At 41.5% G+C, this 18,328-nt stretch overlaps 2 protein-coding genes and 2 non-coding genes across 4 annotated transcripts; 1 reads left to right on the top strand and 3 right to left on the bottom strand.

Moving 5' to 3' along the window:
* Nucleotides 1-94: 94 nt before the first annotated feature.
* trnaq-uug (transfer RNA glutamine (anticodon UUG)) lies at nt 95-166 on the bottom strand. The gene has a single exon. It is a non-coding gene; the product is annotated as a tRNA-Gln (tRNA).
* An 875-nt stretch (nt 167-1,041) lies between these two features.
* Nucleotides 1,042-1,113, bottom strand: trnaq-uug (transfer RNA glutamine (anticodon UUG)). The gene has a single exon. It is a non-coding gene; the product is annotated as a tRNA-Gln (tRNA).
* Nucleotides 1,114-3,405: 2,292 nt separating this feature from the next.
* LOC146962805 (uncharacterized) lies at nt 3,406-4,461 on the top strand. The gene has a single exon (XM_085769955.1). The coding sequence runs from the start codon at nt 3,406-3,408 to the stop codon at nt 4,459-4,461; it is 1,056 nt and encodes a 351-aa protein (XP_085626081.1).
* Nucleotides 4,462-5,448: 987 nt separating this feature from the next.
* LOC146962804 (uncharacterized) lies at nt 5,449-6,745 on the bottom strand. Its single transcript, XM_085769529.1, has 3 exons — nt 6,139-6,745; nt 5,850-5,954; nt 5,449-5,645 (listed from the first exon to the last, which is right to left on the bottom strand). The coding sequence occupies exons 1-3, from the start codon at nt 6,527-6,529 to the stop codon at nt 5,458-5,460; spliced, it is 684 nt and encodes a 227-aa protein (XP_085625655.1). The 5' UTR covers nt 6,530-6,745; the 3' UTR covers nt 5,449-5,457.
* Nucleotides 6,746-18,328: the final 11,583 nt, after the last annotated feature.

Genomic DNA, 18,328 nt, shown 5'->3' with positions numbered 1-18,328 from the left:
CCTGATTTTGTCTATCAAATAGCAATCAGATACCCTCTTTTGTCAGGTGGACCTTAGTTGTGGGGATGCCCTATACATAAATCCAGATCATGTTAGGTTCCACCGAGACTCGAACTCGGATCACTGGATTCAAAGTCCAGAGTGCTAACCATTACACCATGGAACCACATGCGCAAGACATTGGAAATCCTTGGCAAACCCAGAGGAGGGCCTGGTGCAAATTGTTGGTGACAGGTGAATCTGTGTGGCAAGGTGAAGAGGGCCCGGGCGGGGATTGAACCCACACCTCCCGGGTAAGAGTCACGCGCGCTTGCCAGTCACCCAAAGGGACATCCCCTTGGCCAAGTAGCCAGGGCACATGATCAATTAGAGGCATAGTGACAGGACCACCACTGTCACATCTGCATTGCCTTGCAAAGCCTGCTCCTGGATAACAAGAAGAAAGAGAAAGCGAATGGGTTTTGCTACTTATTGACAAGTCAGTTTTGCAAACAAGTCACAAGGTGAGTTACATGAGAAATAGCTGCACACAAGTTCCTGACACTGTGGAGATGAGAGGAAGGTAGACAATTCAACAAGATGCTTTTTGTCAAGGTATATTTTCTTACAAGTTATATACAGTGGAATGAAACCCAACAATCGATTGGCAAGTTGTTCCTCAGTTAGTCTTGGTCTATGTGACAACCGTGGATGAAGTGATCACATTTTTTTGCCTCAACGCCCAGCTCTAATTTAGAGTTGTATTTAAAGACTGCCATAAGGATGGTAAACAGAAACTAAGCCAGAACATTCTCATGCGAGGTCCCAGTGCTGGTCACCACTGTAACCGGTACATGGTTACTCATCCTGACTGTGGTCTTGTTGTCTCATAATCCGCAAACTGCCATGCAAAGGAGAGCTCCATCCCTATCCCTTCAAACTTGTCCTTAGAATTGGAGGGTTGGGTGGTGTTGAAAGCACATGATTTTGTCTATCAAACAGAAACCAGCTACTCTCCTTTGTCAGGTGAGAGGATGCCTATACATAAATACGGATTATGTTAGGTTCCACCGAGACTCGAACTCGGATCACTGGATTCAAAGTCCAGAGTGCTAACCATTACACCATGGAACCACATGTACAAGACATTGGAAATCCTTGTCAAACCCAGAGGAGGTCCTTGTTGGTGACAGGTGAATCTGCATTACCTTGCAAAGCCTGCTCCTGGACAACAAGAAGAAGGGTTTTGCTACTTATTGACAAGTCAGTTTTGCAAACAAGTCACGAGGTGAGTTACATTAGAAAGAGCTGCAGACAAGTCCCTGACACTGTGTAACAGTTCGTGAGTGAGAGTCGGTCGTGTGAGCAGGAAAAACAGTAATGTCCACAAAAATAGTTCACTTGGGACTTCACTCTTGCCCTTTTATTGAGCCGAACACTTCATACTATCATACATCAGTGGTCCCCAACCACCGGGCCACGGACCGGTACCGGTCCGTGGCCCGGTGGTTGGTACCGGGCCGCAGAAAGATGAAATGAAAATGAAAAAAAAATAAAATCGTTTGTTTCGTCTATTTCACACTTCCGGTCGTTTTATTTTGAAAATGTTGCCACTTCCGTTTGTGCATCTTCCCAGTGCTGCGCAGGCAATTGACAGGCAGGCACAAACGTAAAAGAGTGAAAAACACACGTCGCCGGGCCGGGAAAAACTCAATAATGAGACGACAGAAGACCCGACGCCTTCCAACAAGAAGAAAGCTGTTCTAAAAGAAAAAGCACGAGTCCTGTTTAAATTACGGGTTCATTGCAACAGGTGATTCACATGCTCCAAGCTCCGCAATGTGTGTGCGGGACCCGGCCGGCTCTCTGCCGCTTCATCACTTCACAGAAAACTTATCTCCCTGCGTTCTGGATTTAAGCAGAAAAGCACGGAAAACCTGCTTCCATTAGGCTACAAACATTATGTTTGTGAAACGGAGTTTTCTGCAGCTTCAGCAGCAAAACGAGATGACAGAGTAGACAGGAACCGAGATGACAGACGGAGCATCACCCCCGGATGACTGACATTATTATAGTGATACTATATTATGGTGAGTTGTAACAAAGAACGTAAACGTAAGAGGAAACTAGGCTATGTGAACGTGTAGTCCTGTTTATACAGTAATACAGTAGGCCTACATGTAATGTAAACAGGAGAACGTACGCTACCCCCCCCAAGAGAACGACCGCCGCAAACACCCCCCCCCCCCCCCCCCCCCCCCCCCGCGGTAAAATTTTCCACCGGTGACCGGACCGGAGATAAAAAGGTTGGGGACCGCTGTCATACAAGGACAAAGAAGCGGTCTCACTTTACTCACTGTTAGCTGAGTTAAGAAGAAGAAAAAGGAGAAACCATAGGGAGAAACCGGCAGCTCAGTAAGCTAATGGCGTCCAGCCTTCTTCTCAACTGAAAACAAAACAACGCGGCGCGACGCTCAATGACGTACCGGCGCCGCCACGCTTACGTTCTTAAAGGAACATTTACAACTGTTACAACTGTAGAGATGAGAGGAAGGTAGACAATTCCACAAGATGCTTTTTGTCAAGGTATATTTTCTTACATGGTATATATACAGTGGCGTGAAACCCAACTCTCAATAAGCAAGTTGTTCTACCTCTACATCAGATCAAAACTAGGCCTCACTAAGATTTTAACTAGGTCTGTTGGATTCAGAGCTCAGAGTGCTCACCTTTTCACCACGGAACTATGGGCTAACCAGTATAGAATACAGCGGGACATACATATTGGTTAGGACCCATTTTCAAAAAATACAATTTTAGGGCTCCCAAAATGTTTCCAACTTTTGCAGACACTCCTAAACCTGTATACAGTGTGTTTGTTGTCTTCTGCAGAATGTCATGATAATGACAAAAATGATAAATAGAGGCCCTGTACAAACATAGGGCTTTCACACTGCAGGGCTCCAGCACGGTTCTGGTTCTAGCACTGGTTTGGTTCGAACCTTGGTGCTGTCTGGCGAACCAGCCCGCTTTCACACCAGTTTTTGTTTTTTAAGTGGAACCAAAGTGGGAGGACGTCATTCCGCGTCACACAGGCGGAAGTAAACACAGCAACGGCCAGAGCGGCCCTAGCAACGGCAAGATGGCTGATCGTGTTGACTTTTTACGAGCGTTTGTGTTACTACTGCAGCTGTTTGCTCGCATACAACTCAAAACCATGCAGCAACTGATAATGACAAGACGTAGAAGACGGTCACGGATAAGGCGAATGGTATGTAAAAACAATATATGTTATAACGGTCGTAACGGTAACAGACGCAGCTAACGTAGCCTGGCTAACTGTGATCCAGCACCGTACTTAACAGAACACGGGAAGAATACATAATTCTAATGGATCTTTTAACTCTACAGGCAATCATAAACGCCATGACAAGACAGAGGGTGTGGGCATATCCCCGTTCACAGGAATGGTGGGATAGTATTGTTCCTGGCTTCAACAACGAAGCGTTCATCAGGAACTTCAGGCTGTCACGGGAGTCTTTTAATTACATCTGCCGTCTTCTGAGCCCCGTCCTGGAAAGGAAGACGACGAACTACCGCCTGTCCATTCCCGTCAACAAACGGATTGCCATCGCCCTGTGGAGACTGGCCACCAACAGCGAGTACAGGAGTGTGAGTCACCTTTTTGGCGTTGGTATGTCAACAGTGTGCCATTGTGTGCAGGATTTCTGCCATGCTGCTATCAAGGTGCTGCTACCTGTCCACATCAAGACCCCTGATGCCAGAAAGCTGATGGAGATGGCTACATTCTTTGATAACAGGTGGGGGGCACCCCAGTGTGTTGGAGCAATAGATGGCAGCCACATCCCCATTATAGCCCCAGAAATGTTTCCACGTGACTACCACAATAGAAAAGGATGGCACTCCATCATCTTGCAAGGCATTGTTGACGGCAAGGGTCTGTTCTGGGACGTTTGTGTAGGCTTCCCTGGCAGTGTACATGATGCACGTGTCCTACGACAGTCCCATTTCTGGGAAATTGCTAATAATGGTCAGTTCTTTCAACAACACACTGTCAGCATTGCTGGACGTGATGTAGGTAACTACATTATTGGAGACCCTGCCTACCCACTGAAAACATGGCTGATGAAGCCCTTTTCTGACACGGGCCGACTGACCCAGGAGCAGCACCATTACAACGCCAGGCTCAGCAGTGCCAGAGCAATTGTGGAGACTACCTTTGGGAAACTGAAAGGCAGATGGAGGTGTCTCCTGAAGAGGAATGACTGCCATGTCGACCTCACCAAGAAGATGGTCCTAGCATGTTGTGTTTTGCACAACATTTGTGAAGAGCATGGCGACCGTTACCTGGAAGGCCCTCCAGTGATGGAGAATGTGCAGCCACCTGTTCGCATGTTACAGGAACATCACCAGGAAGGAGCTGATGTGAGAGCTGCACTGCTCGAATATTTCAACTCATAACTGATGGATGGATTATGCTGTACAGTGTTTCATTGCTTTGTGTTCAGACAATGAAATCAAGAATGATGTTACCTGCTTGACAGTTTTAACTGTGACTCCAGTTTTCCTCAGAAGCATCATCCAACGTGCTGCTGATGTGTCAAATGACACTTCAGAGGAAGACAGGAGTCACAGTTGAAAATGCCTAGCAGATAACTTCATTCTTGATTTCATTGCCTGAACACAAGTGAAAAATAACCAATATACAGTATGTGAAATGAAAATATGATAATGATTAATCTGTACATTATTTCTTTTCTATTGTATTTCTTGAATATTCTTACCTGACCTGAACATGAGGCCACATTTTGATGTCAAAAAAGGAAATGACACAAGTTGACATGAGTGACTTACTTTGAGAGACTATTAATTTGTTAACATTAATCAGTTCTCACCAGGTTTATTTATTAGTTATGATGCAGTTGTCTGCACATACTGTAGTCGTTGCTGCAATATTTTTTGTACTCACTTATCATGAATATGTCAACAGCTGACTGGATCCAACAGAGACCATAATCTCACAACATTGGTGTAGATGTTGGTGTACTGCTTTTTATGTTGAGAGAGATGTGGCATTAATGTTAATAAATTATTTTATTAACAAAAGGTCCTTTTTCATACATTGCCTTTGTTTCAACAACAAAATGTAAGTAAACACAAACAGCAAAGTTCTGCTTTAAAAAGTAAAAGTGTCATGTCTTTCTTACAATAATAAATACAATAATTCAAATAATATAGTGTGACAGATGGTGCAGCTGCCTGTCAGGTAAAATATTCATTTTAAACATAAATATATAAACATATATTGACACCATCTTTGCATCATATTAAGGCACACACAAATGTAAACTGTACACTTTCTAGTAAGGAAATGTGAACTTTAAACGTTCAAGTTGAAACTGTAAACAAAAACATCGCTACAAACTGAACAGTGAAAGTAAAGTGCAAATGTGAGTTTCACTCTTGTTCCTGGTTTGGGTTGCTGACACCCTCTATGGCAGAGACCATCCTTTCCACCAACCCCAACAGAGAAGTGGTGCTCTGCTGCATCTGCTGCATCATCCTCTCCTCCCTCGCCTCCGCCCTCTCATCTGACTCCTTCAGGTAACCAAGGATGTCCTGGTTGACCTCTCTCTTCCTTTTTCCTGGGTAACAGAAAATGTGTATTAAGCAATGCAGAAATCATTTTCCGTGATGGCGCCTGAGGTCAGGACGACAAGACGGATTGAATATGCACCTGAACTATATGTTACTTCATATATAACCAGGGGTGTTTTACATTAAAATCCATGACAATCTTTATAAATAATCATTATTATTATCACTGAAATCTAGCCCCAAATACCTACTTCCTTTTTTCTTTGTTTGACTCTGGTCAGGGATTTCCTCAGAAGCAGCACTGGTGTCATGTCTGCTGGTGGAGGGCTCACTGTTGGTGGTGGTGTCAGATAATTCTGAAGGTGATATTAAATCAGATGAGTCATTAGCCTTTTTGACACACTGCATGTTGTTATATTATTTCGACAATATCCTCTATTGCCAAGTCTTCATCTGTGCAATACTGCAATAATCTCCACGACAATTAGTATAACTGCAATGATTCTTATTCATATTCATATTCATGTGTGGTCAACCTACCGCTATCGTGTGAGCCTTTGGACGACGTGGACTCCGCAATTGTTGTGCTGGCTGTGGCGGAATCAAGTGCCCCTGTCACCTCGTTGGCTGGTCTGTGACCCATGACGCTGTCCAGCAGCTCATAATGATCGCTTGTGTCGCCACGTCCAGCTCCACTTTTGTTCATGTCTTTCCTCGTGTCCCTGTAATCCTTCTTTAGTTTTTTTAGTTTATTTATGATTTGGTCAGGCGTACGGGTGAACCCAGCCTTGGCCATCTCGTCTGACAGTTCCTTATAAAGTTTTCCCTTCCTTGTGGAGCTCTCAAGTTTTTCCTGGAATTCAGGAGAAGCCCAGATCGCCACCAAACACTTGGTTTCCGTCTTTGACCACGGGGAATTTTTCTTTTCCATGATCACCACCGCTGTCTGTCCTCCTCGTGCTTGTTTGTTTGTTTTCCGTGTGTTTCTCTCCTGCTCTCGCTCGACACGCCCACTTATGATGTCACGGTTCGCTAGGACGAACCAACTATTTTTGGTTCCACTGCGAACCGACTTTTCAGGCACCGAACCAGTTCTTTTTTCAGTCTGAACGCGCCGGCCGGTTCAAAATCACGTTCGGGAACCAGAACCGTGCTGGAGCCCTGCCGGTGTGAAAGCCCTAACAGTGGACCACAGTTCTGCTGTCCATTGTTTACATCCTGTTGTGGGTCACACACTGTCCTCTTTCAACTTCAATGTTTACCTGCGACTGAGGACTATCTGCATGCAAATACGTAAGTACAATATGATCACATGGCATTCCATGGTTCTGTTACATTACACTACAAACTGTGACACAATGCACTATGGGATACTGAAAGATGCTTGTGTCCAACATATTCGGGATATTGCATCTGCACAATGTTGTGTTAGTAACTGAAACTCAACCGGTGATGACAGGCTGCCTTGAGATCAGACTTTGTATGAACAACAAACACAGAGATAAGCTTTGCTTTCTACTAACAGTCTGGCAAGATCTTAATCAAGGTTTATATAGTTTTAAAATTTTCATTAGTTTTTATTTCTATTTAATTTTGCTTTTTTATTTCAGTTTCATTTAAGTCTTAGTTGTAGTCTTAAATTTAGTTCTTCAGGTATCAGGAGGAAAGCCTTGATTTGTAGAAGCTTCTGTGAGAGCTCCAAAAATGAACATTCAAATTTGTGAGATCTGTAGGTCATACTGGAAATAGCTGTGGCCTTTTCTTCCTGCAACTTTAGCCATCTGTAAGAAAAATAAAGCAGAGATAATTTGATCTGCAATTCAGTTTATTTTTAGTTTTGCATTGTTCATAGTTTTTATTTAGTTTTCATACTATCTACGGACATGTTATTGTAGTTCTGCTCTTTAAACCACAAAGCAGGTTCAGTTTTACAGGTGTTTTGTTTTGCTAAGGGGAAAAGGACACTCGAGACAGCACATGCTCCATCTTATTTCTCTGTGTTTGCATACACCACCATCACACACCTATGTTTACAGTGTATAACCATGACGCATGATGACATCGCAAAAAACAAACCAAAAAAATCAAACAAATGAAGAGGTGATGGCTCCACAGCAGCTTTCATACAGCAGATTTGTGTGCGCTTGGTGGCTGGTGGGTTTTTTTTTTTTTGGTTAAGAGGAAGTGATGTATCTTGTTTCATATTTTGCGATAAACAAAACTTGAGCTGGCACCATAGGAGAACAACTGTACTAGTTTGACTTACAACACAGATATGTTAAAGTTCACTTCGCTACCATACAATACAATGTCATTTAAATAAACATTAAGCTCATTCAAGATATTACGAAATATGAAAACAGTAGTGTGCATTGTTCTCCTGCCAGTGTTTTCATTTATCCTTTTCTCACACAATCTCTCACATCAGCTCACCGTCTCTGACAAATTCTGCACAGTCATGCCAGGTTATGAGAGGATTAAATCACCTGAAGGAAACACAGCACCTGAAACAGGGACATCCAAAAACACATGGAGGGTAAGAGAGAACAGCAGCTCCACCTGAACAAACACTACTTCAGAACTGTATTACTGACTCTACTGCCATTCACAATTAAGTGGTAGCTTTTCTGTGGTCCCAGAGGTTCTTTTTGTTTCAATAAAGTATCATCAGAGGGTTGGTCGCTGCGTGGATTTACATTATGAATTCCTCCCTGACCCTGTCTGAGACTATTGACCCTGCTTGTACAATACCTGACATATTTTCTCCTGGCTGTGAGTGAGTGCCTCTTTCATGAAAATAACACAACTAAGCCTTTTTAAATGACAACTGTATGTTCTGACAAAATCCCCCCCATTTTGGAATTTTCAGATATTGTTTTTGTTTCATCAGGTTTAATGTAGCGTTTGTTCTCTCGGCGCCACACATTTCTAAGTTATCCAGCCATGTCTGAAGTAACTTCATAAGACCATGTCTTGAAAATGGAGCCTCTGGAGCTGGACTGCATGGGACAACTTTGAGAGTATAGTGTACATATGTGGTGCACCGTGAGTGCAGTGGCAGAAACAAGCACTGTATTTGAAAAGCAAATCAAACATGCCGATCTTTGGGGAACTCAAAAATAAACATTTTCTGGAAAGGTCACATTAAGCCACATTAAAACAGACCACAAATGTTATTGTGTTGAGTTGTGATTTTACATTTTCAATTCCCAATTCACCATGTCCACTGGAGAGCACTGGTTAATCCGTCCTCTTTTTTTTTTTTTTTTAAGTGAAACTGTTTCATGGGTGTTTCTGCTGTTTTTAATCCCTGAGTTGTGAAGAGGAGACCTGTTTAGATAATTCAGGGCAGGTAAGAACCTGTTGAACGCCTGGTTCATAAGTCATCAGAGAAACAATCTCAGCTCCTAGCTCTTCACTGTGATGTCTCTGTCCACTGGCTTTATTTAGTGTTTTTAACATTAATAACCACCAGCTCTGTTTGATTTCCTGAGCCAAGGACACCAATGGGATCCAAACTAGGAGGTGTGTGGGCTAACAATGATTTAGACAAACTGCCATGATCCCACACTATTTCATAATGTTACCCTGTGTAATCTTTTATTATTTTGATTGAGAAACTAAGTTAAAGACTGTGTATTTATCTTCCAAAGTTATGTTTTGGCTGAGTTTTTAGAACAAAAATGAATTAATGAATGGACAGATTTAATTCTAATTCAATTTACCATCACTCTGTTTCTTGGTTGACCAAAAGTGAACAGTTAACGTGACCACACCCAGTGACACAATGCAGTGACACACCCTACAACAAGGTGAAGAGTTGAGCTGCTTTTCTGCTGCTGCTCGACATATTTCTTATTCATTACTTAATTGAGATTTCTGACATTAACAGAAGGATAGTGATAATGTCTCAGTCACCAAACAGTGCCATCATTATAACTATGACTTTAAAAAAGGGCAAAACCTATAATTATTCAAAAACATTCACTACCTTAACAAGGTAAGTATCTGAATCTTAGGAGAAAAAAAATCTAGCATGCTGTCTGGGTAACGGCACGATGCACACTATTCACACTATTCACACTTAGATGTTGTAAATTTGCTTCCGTGGTTTTTTTTGTTTTGTTTCATTGGGTATCAGAAAGCAAAACAGACTTTGAATTAGGTTAAAAATATATATGGTGTCTGATGTGACAAATTACAACCATGTGCACGTCCCTGAGAGGAGACAATGTGTTAAAACAAACGTCAAAACAGGACATGGAATTCAGTTGTAGACATTCCCTGCTTCACCCTCATCTGGAATTTCGTGTGACGCCAATCGACATCAGCGAGGAGGGGTTCGAGCTGGTGAGATCTTTTTTACTCCAATTCAGTAGAAAAAATGAAGGTGAAGAAAACAAGAACACAAAACAACAAGAACACAAAATAATAATAGAAAAGATGACTACTGCAGACAGACGATGAATCACTACAGATTATATGTATGACCCCGTCATTGTATTGTTAGCTACGTTACAAGTCGGAATTTATGGTATTTCCTCATATAATGCGGAGCCAGTCAAAGGCAAAAATCCCCCTGCAGTGACCTTTGAACTGAGCTATCTCCCCCACCACGTTGATTTCTAGAACACGATGATCTGGCATTGTTGGGCTGTCACTGTGGAATGTAAACTTTCTATGGTGGTGAGTCACAAATCTTCTAACACTGCAGGTCTTATCTTATCTGCAGGAAGTACACATACAGTAGTGAGTAGAATAAAACCATAAAATAATAGTCTTCAAATGCTATTGCTTGACCCAACAAGAGTTTATTTCACAGTATTTATATACTGTGTCTTTGACTTTTCTTGACATAAGTCGTCTACATCAACAGAAAAGATGAACAGATGAAATATTTTGACAAAATCTAATATCGGGGGTGTTTTGTTTTGATCTTTCAGTGTCTACAATCAAGCTCACAGCTCTGTACTTTGACCTGGAAGCTAATGTTAGCATGCTAACATGTTCACAATGACATTGCCATGTTTTACAGGTACAGCTTGATGTGTTCACCACCTTAGCTTAGATTTCCTACAGCTCTCGGCCCAAGTCACTAGCTTGACTGGTATTTTGGTCATAAACCAAAGTAAATAGTTTTTGTTTGTTTTGTAAATTTTCATGACAATTAATGTAAAAGTTGATGAGACATTTCGTTTAAAACCACAAATGCTAGGCATATAGTGGCATTTGAGCAAAAATCACACGATAAGCAACATCAGTTAATAATAATAATATAGTTTTATATCATCTGTATAAAAATGGAAATATTTACAATGACTATTAATTGTGTGACTTGGGGGAGCAGGGAGAACAGTATTGACCCTTGGGGTGCACCACTAGTAAGAAAATGTTGCATTGCCAGGTTTCATGTCAGATATATTGAAGGTTTCACGACAGGCCAACATAATATTTGTTATTCTCACACCAAATATAAGTAGTTTGGTAGGTGTCATTCTGTAATCTGCACAGTTGTCTACTAATTATAAAACCAAGCTGATGCAAATGGAGAACAGAACTGACCAGCCAGATGCATCACCAGTAAGTTTTGTTGATGTGGAAATGAAGCTATTTTAAGATAATTGAATGGTTCAGTTATTTACAGACGTGAAATATTAAAATGAAAACATTGTACCTGAGCACGATTTGTCTTTATATTAAAGACAATAAAGGGTAAATGTTTAGGAAGAGAATGTCATCACTCTGTGTTCGGGTTAGGGTATGTTTTACATGGTCATAGAAACTGCAGGGCTGGAGCACAGAGTTGTAGCATTTTCTTGGAAAGGGTGATGAAAGGAGCTGAGAGGTGAGCGGGAACTGTAGATACAGAATATTCAGTGTCACAGCTTTGTGCCCCCCCACAGTCCTCTCTGCAAATAAAATGGATTTATTTTTCACCACAGTAGGAGAATGAAAGCAGAGAAGATCCTTGTTTGGATTTGATCTCAGGCCCGGGTGTCTGCAGCAGGAAATCCACAGGCTGAGGGAGTTTAATGCAACATCGTTTCTGTACATGGAATTACGCAGAAATCGGCCTCACGGTGCAATATCAGGTTTTAATTCTATTTTTTTCTTACTCTCCAAGCTAATTTATAGTGATTATTTTCTCCTCATATCGTCAGAGGAAGTTTCTCTCTCCGGTCAGACTCCACTGAGCGTCAATTCAGAGGAATGCTGGAAGTTTGAATCCTTGTTGTTGTGACACACCCCTGACCCGCTGCGCGGTTACACTCTTATATCATTTGCTGAGTTCTTCCAAAAAAATCTCAAGAGGTCAGAATCAAGACCACCCTCTTTGTGTGAGTGTGTTGGGGTGTGTGTGTCCTCGCCTGGCACCGCTGCCCTCTCACACCAGAATGTGGTTTCTATCACTGTGTCGCCATCTTTGCCACCGCTGGTGAGTCCCACAGCACCTTCCAGTAAAAACACGCCAAATCAAACAGCGTGGGTCTGATCCCTGACACTCAGGGAGTCTGAGGGACTGCCATGTACCTGAGAGGAGGTGACCCGAATCCTCCCCTGTACTCAGTGTGTAACACAACTGAAAGGCTGTTTACTGTTGTACAAATACACCAAAAAAAGTATAAAAAGAAAAGAAAAAAGATACAATATACAGCAAACACACGTAAAATGTCATAGCAATGATAACCCATACTGATTTTTTTTATATATATCTTATATATCTATTATATTTGTATGTCCTCAAGAGTTGCCATATATATTATCTTGGATGTGATTATTATCACATAGATGCATCCTCAGGATATATGAAGATACATTTGTATTATACATGCAATAACCATGGTACAATTTGTATACAAACATACGTAAAGATAAATATGTCAATATATGTCATTTGTACTGTTGTTCATATATAATTGTGTTGTATGATGTGTTTTTTTTCTTCTAAAAACATTACACAATTCATATTTTAATATTATGTTTTTTGGATATACAGCCTTATTTTACCAAGGGGTGCAGAATTACAGAACAGACATGAACTGAACAAATTATGTAAAGAAATAAATGAATTAATAAATGAATAAATATAGACAATGGACAAGCAAGATAGTAATGTCTTCATAATAGTAATGAGTAATATGGGGGTATGTACAGTGTGTGCTCTGAAAGCTGATAGGATCCTGGAAGTCACATGGTCACAGCATGTTAATCAGTCTGTGCTTACTGTAACCACAACATATGTTGTATGTGTCAATGCTGACTGTGTGTCTGTGTATGTGAGGGTGGGTGGGTGGGTGGGCGTGCCTCAGTATGTGTGACGGTGCGTGTGACGTCCACCACATGTGACCCTTTTAATGGATGCGGGATGCTGCTCTCAGAGGAGCCACCAGCCACCAACCTGCAGCCATAGCTTATGTAATGTTGAACCAGACACATTTCAAACACAGCACCAGTCTATTAGGAACACTCACATGTACACACAAACACACACTCAAAATAATTTCCTGTAAATTGTAAATCCAATTCATCCCATGTTATTTTCTAAAGTCACTCAGTGTTGGTGACATTTATGAGCATTTAGCTGATGCTCTCACTCTGAGAGAGCAGCGCTGCCTTTGACTCCACTCAGCTGTAATGGAGATTGAATGTTACACAACAGCCACAGCGGTGAGCGCTGGAATCCACTAAAGATATCCTTAATCACCTATGCTGTCACGACTCTCACAAGGACAATGTCTGGAGCATATTCATATTCATGACCCTCAGGATTATTATTATGTCTCTGCTTTCATTTAGTTTTGATTGGATGTGACAGTAGTCCTCCATTTCTTCTTCTTCAGGTTTTACTGTACATGTGGAGTGGGTGTTTTTTCCACAGGACAGATGATATATCATCTGTGGTTCGGGTTGTCTCCTAAGAGCTCAGGTTGCAAACACGAGAAGCTAAAATTAGCACCTGACTCACCTCACTCTTAGAGACACGACGAGGAGCTCAAATATCTGAAGCAGTTAGTGTAGAGTTAGTGAAAAAAAGCCAAATGAAGTCAGCACCAGATCTGGGTGTCAGGCGCTTCATTCTGCAGGTATTCTTATATGTCCAAACTGAGCAGGGGCAGGGGGGCAGAGCCAGAGCGTACAGTATACAGTATACAGTATTGGAGCCCAGGACCTAGATAATGTGACTATACTTTACTTAATATGCTGTCATATGACCTCTGTCTGCAGCACTGGCTGAAAACAGATCAATGCTGGCTGGTGCACACAGTCTGACCATTAGCTGTAGTAATCAATCATTTTACATTAACAACAAATGCTTTATGTGAAATGAAATGTGACTGTTGTGATGAAAAGTCCACAGAGAATTATCACCAAAGAGCCCTTGGTGTTTCTGTGTAGCAGGTTATCATGCTGTTGCTAGGCAAAACATGAAAGGTGTGGTGCTGTATAAAAATCCTGCCCTTAAAGGACAATTCCAGGCAAATTCAACCAGGGGCTCTAGTTTCCTAATATTTTAGTTCTAAAAGAAGGAATCCAAAGATTGTCTTTTTTAATGTCTCCTGTCCTGCAGTAGTTCTGTCTGTCCCTGCATCGCCACAGCAGCGTATGATGGGAGCAGACCGATCTTACGCTGTTTAGGCTGTTTACATCCCACAAAACCGCTTTTTTTTTGCCACAGAAAACGTCAGATGGCTATTCAAACATACACCAAGGGGTTTGTTTTCTTCAAGAAAGCCGACATGTTTGTAAACAGAGCTGTAATACAAAGTCTCGCAAAGTCGTGCGTGAGAGTCAAGTTGATGTGCTCAGTATATTTTACAGGCAGAATAAACAACATCCAGACTTAGTCTCACTGCTACGAAGACGTTGTGGCTCTGAGTTGATATTCCTTTGTTGAAAAAACAAACGAGAGCTTCAGACGACCTGTAAACATAGTTAGCCATCAACTTGACTCTCACGCGAGGCTTCGCAAGTTTGCACGAGACTTCGTATTAGCTCTGTTTACAAACATGTCCGCTTGCTTGAAGTAAACAAACCCCATGGTGTATGTTTGAAGCAATCTGATATTGTCTGTGGGGGAAAAAAACGGTTTTGTGGGATGTAAACAGCCTAAACAGTGTAAGATCGGTCTGCTCCCGTTATACTCTGCTGTGGCGATGCAGGGACAGAGATGGATAGAACTACTGCAGAACAGGAGCCATTAAAAAGAAAATCATCAGAATCCTTCTTTTAGACCTAAATAATATAAAAAAATAAAAAAATATTAGGAAACGAGAGCCCCAGGTTGAATTTGCCCGGAATTGTCCTTTAAGTCCACGTCAGGAGGAGGTTGCAGTGGATGTATGAATATGACACAAGACAGCAGTGTTTGATTCCCTTACAGCATTTTACATTCCATCCATGATTGTTACAATATTGTAACCATGACAACAAAGATCGTCTAAGGTCAAGGAAATACCATAGATAACCCGGTACACACTTCCTGTCTCCTACGTGGGTGTGGTTGTGATTGCTTACAACACAATAGAATTGCTGTCCACTTTTATCTGATAGCTTCATATCAGATCGACGATGGGAGACAGATCTCGAAGAAAGCGGTTTTTCTTCTGACCATTTTTACGTCATAATTTTCTGACATGAATGATGAATAAGTGGTCCCAGATCTATTTTCGGGCACAGATATAATGCAACATCTCCTTTCTGAACTGACTCTGAAGCACCCCTTTCTCTTAAACCTCACCAAGCCTTGACCATTAGTACTTCATAGGAGTGTTGCGATTCATTCTCACAGCACTCACCAGACTATAGGTCCTAACAGACGCACTGTAGGTCACCTCAGCACCAAACTACTGCCAAAATTAGCTTTGTACTTCACTCACTGTTTATTTATGCTGCTCGTTCAGTGTCCACCATACTCGTTTGGCAACATGAATCAGGCCAATCTGAGTTCGCCTTAAGAGTTTTTCAGAGAAAACCATCTGTGTGGTTGCTTTGACTGAAAATCTCTGTGGATTGGCGCTACTGAGGATTTTTCCCACACAGATAGTAAGTTATTAACAGTGATCGTATTCCTGGAATTTACCGCACTGTACAGAACAGTACAGTTAATCCTCATAAAAAGCAGATGGGGTGAGGGAAGGGGGTTAGGGGAAAAAAAGGGGAGGGGGAAGAAGAGGGAGAAGAGAGGGAATTTAGTGAAGGGAGAAAGAAGAGGGATGAACGTCCGGCTGAGAAGAAAATAGAAGAGATGGGGGAATCATGAAAAATTTAAAGAGAAGAAGAGGAGGAACAGGAGTGCAGGAGTAAAGGTGGGTTGTACAGACGTCGTCATTAGGTCGGTGCTTTCATTCAGTGTCTTGTGAACTCTTAGTAAGTTCTGCCTGTGAATGTCTTCCTGACATCACCGGCTCTTTACACCATGTAGGAAAAGCCATTATTCTTTTACACTGATGATTAAGCTTAAACAGCTGCAGTCACAATGTGCTTTGTTTGTACACTGAGTCACACTTGGGTTGAACACATCCTGCATCCTGTGTTGTGCTTGTCTTTAGCAGGTCATTGTGGCCGGTGAATATAGTTTCTCAGTCGCACACCTGGAGCCTCCCATCTGCCACGGCAAACACAGCACATCAACAAACACCAGAGGGAATGACTGTGAATTGCATCCTTGAGACTTTGTTACTGGGGATATCATTTGGCTGATTGGCACATGGCTGATTGGGTGATAAATGTGTGCTACAGACAGCTAAATATAGAAATTCCCAAGGTTGGATGGGCATGTGTTAAAGATGCCCTGAGTGTGAAAAGAGCACTACCAGCACAGCCAGGTCAAAGGAGGATACAGCAGGTTATCATCCAGAGGTCGGCGCTCAAGGTGTTGTGTAATCAGATTTACAACAGAACCATGTGGTAGAATGTGACCTGGATCCTGATCTGGTGATGCTGCTCTCTCTCTCTCTCTCTCTCTCTCTCTCTCTCTCTCTCTCTCTCTCTGCCTTTCTCAGAAATCAATAACAAACTCACACCTGCAGCCTCAGCTGTTCATCTCAATCCCTTTTATAACCTCTGCCACACAGTTCACCTTTGCGTTCAAGCTCATTTCCCGAAAAGCTGAAACAAGAATATATTAAACGGACATGAACTGACATAAATTGACGTCCTCTGTTTGCTGCTGTTCAGTGGTCAGTCCAGACTCCTGATTGTATGCACATCAGGGGAGTCATGAAACAGCACATAGGCTACAATAACACATTGTGAGATTTCAGTCAATTCAACATTTGTCAGACTGGTGTGATCTCTTTACTTGGATATGAATTCCAGTGAAAACTGTGTGCACATTACTACTTCATTTGTAGGCAGGGTTAATGTACTGTACATCAGCCATCTGTGTTTTAACATTATTATTTACATGAAGAGAGCAGAGAGCTGAACCCATGGGCCTGAAGGGCACAAATGTAATACAAGGTAGGAAATAATGTCTCTAAAGCACAGTAAACTTTAGGCACTTATTGGTGTCTTTTCACTGTGAGAAAGTGTTCTAAGACCTTTGGACCCTACTGCATACAATATCAACATGTAGCATATAACTGACAACATATGTCTAGTATAAATTCACATAAATGTATATCTTTGTACATAATGGTATTGTGTATATATATCTCAGATATCTAAATTCAGAAAACATATAAGTTGAATGATGAAAGTGGTGTAGAAAAGTTTTTTGCTTTTTTGAGTGAAAGAGTTCCAGTTGTGGTTCCAGCTAAAGGAAAACATAGTAGACATAGAAATGAGCCACAAAACAAAACAGTCAAGAAGCACAACCCTGCATCTGGAAGCTACTCACTCAATAGAACAAACACAAATGTCACGATGGCTCATTTTACTTTTCATTTGTTTTTCCAGGGCTGTAATATTTGATAAAACACAAAGGGTTAACCCCCAATTTCTTATCCACAGTGTTCTTGAGGTAACATATGTTTCTGTGTGACAAAATATCAGATTTATTGTTTTATAAATGAAATATCACACTATGCTGATGATATTTCTACAAAGCAAAACTCACACACTATGTAATGTCTCCCAGCTTGATTTTTGGCCTGAAGATATGTATTTGGAGAGAAATGCAAAGGTTACCTAATTCATTTCTCTCTCCCCTCATTCTAACGGTCTGGAAACATGACAAGCTGGTGTTACATATCAGCAGTAGATGCTAGCTAGACAGGAACAGGAGGATCTATTTTATTTCTGGAGGCCTAATATCATCTGATTGTTATGCCAGAAATATAGCTTTGGTCATTACGTCCTGAGATGCCAGTCTGGACAGAAACATTATGTAAGCCCTGGAATGACAAAGTAAAAGAGCTCCATCTTTTTAAATGTCTTAACATTAACACACATTCACAATTCTGTTCTACTCTACTTCTGTTCTACTATCCATTAGCATGGTTAGAGGTTGCCTGGATTTCTTTCTACTTGCACCATCTATAAAGAAGAAAAAACACAAAATGTTTTATTTCACATTTTATTGGTCATCATAATGAAACAGCATCACTGATTTTTAAAAAACAAACAGACAAAAAACAACATCCCCTTAGTTTGGGTAAAATTACAAATCCGAATGTTCAGCCTGATCCACAGGAAGCAGGCACACTGTGAACAGCAGGAAACAATGAGCCAGTGCTTCTCCACGGCTGAGGGTCCATAGAAAAATAAGGCAGGTGGTTGGGTACAA

Source organism: Trachurus japonicus, chromosome 23 (genome assembly GCF_045865225.1).
Source record: "Trachurus japonicus isolate A0001 chromosome 23, Traja_1.0".
NCBI classification, from domain to species: Eukaryota; Metazoa; Chordata; class Actinopteri; order Carangiformes; family Carangidae; genus Trachurus; species Trachurus japonicus.
Note: the sequence above shows the minus strand (reverse complement) of the source record. Positions and strands in the feature narration are given on the sequence as shown.

Bases quoted from the DNA above. Each gene is read 5' to 3' on its own strand.
- LOC146962804 (XM_085769529.1), bottom strand. From the start codon at position 6,529: ATGGAAAAGAAAAATTCCCCGTGGTCAAAGACGGAAACCAAGTGTTTG. The intron at 5,955-6,138 runs GTAGGTTGACCA...TATCACCTTCAG, and splicing joins CAAAGGCTCACACGATAGCG to AATTATCTGACACCACCACC. The intron at 5,646-5,849 runs GTAGGTATTTGG...TCTGTTACCCAG, and splicing joins TCAAACAAAGAAAAAAGGAA to GAAAAAGGAAGAGAGAGGTC.
- LOC146962805 (XM_085769955.1), top strand. From the start codon at position 3,406: ATGACAAGACAGAGGGTGTGGGCATATCCCCGTTCACAGGAATGGTGG.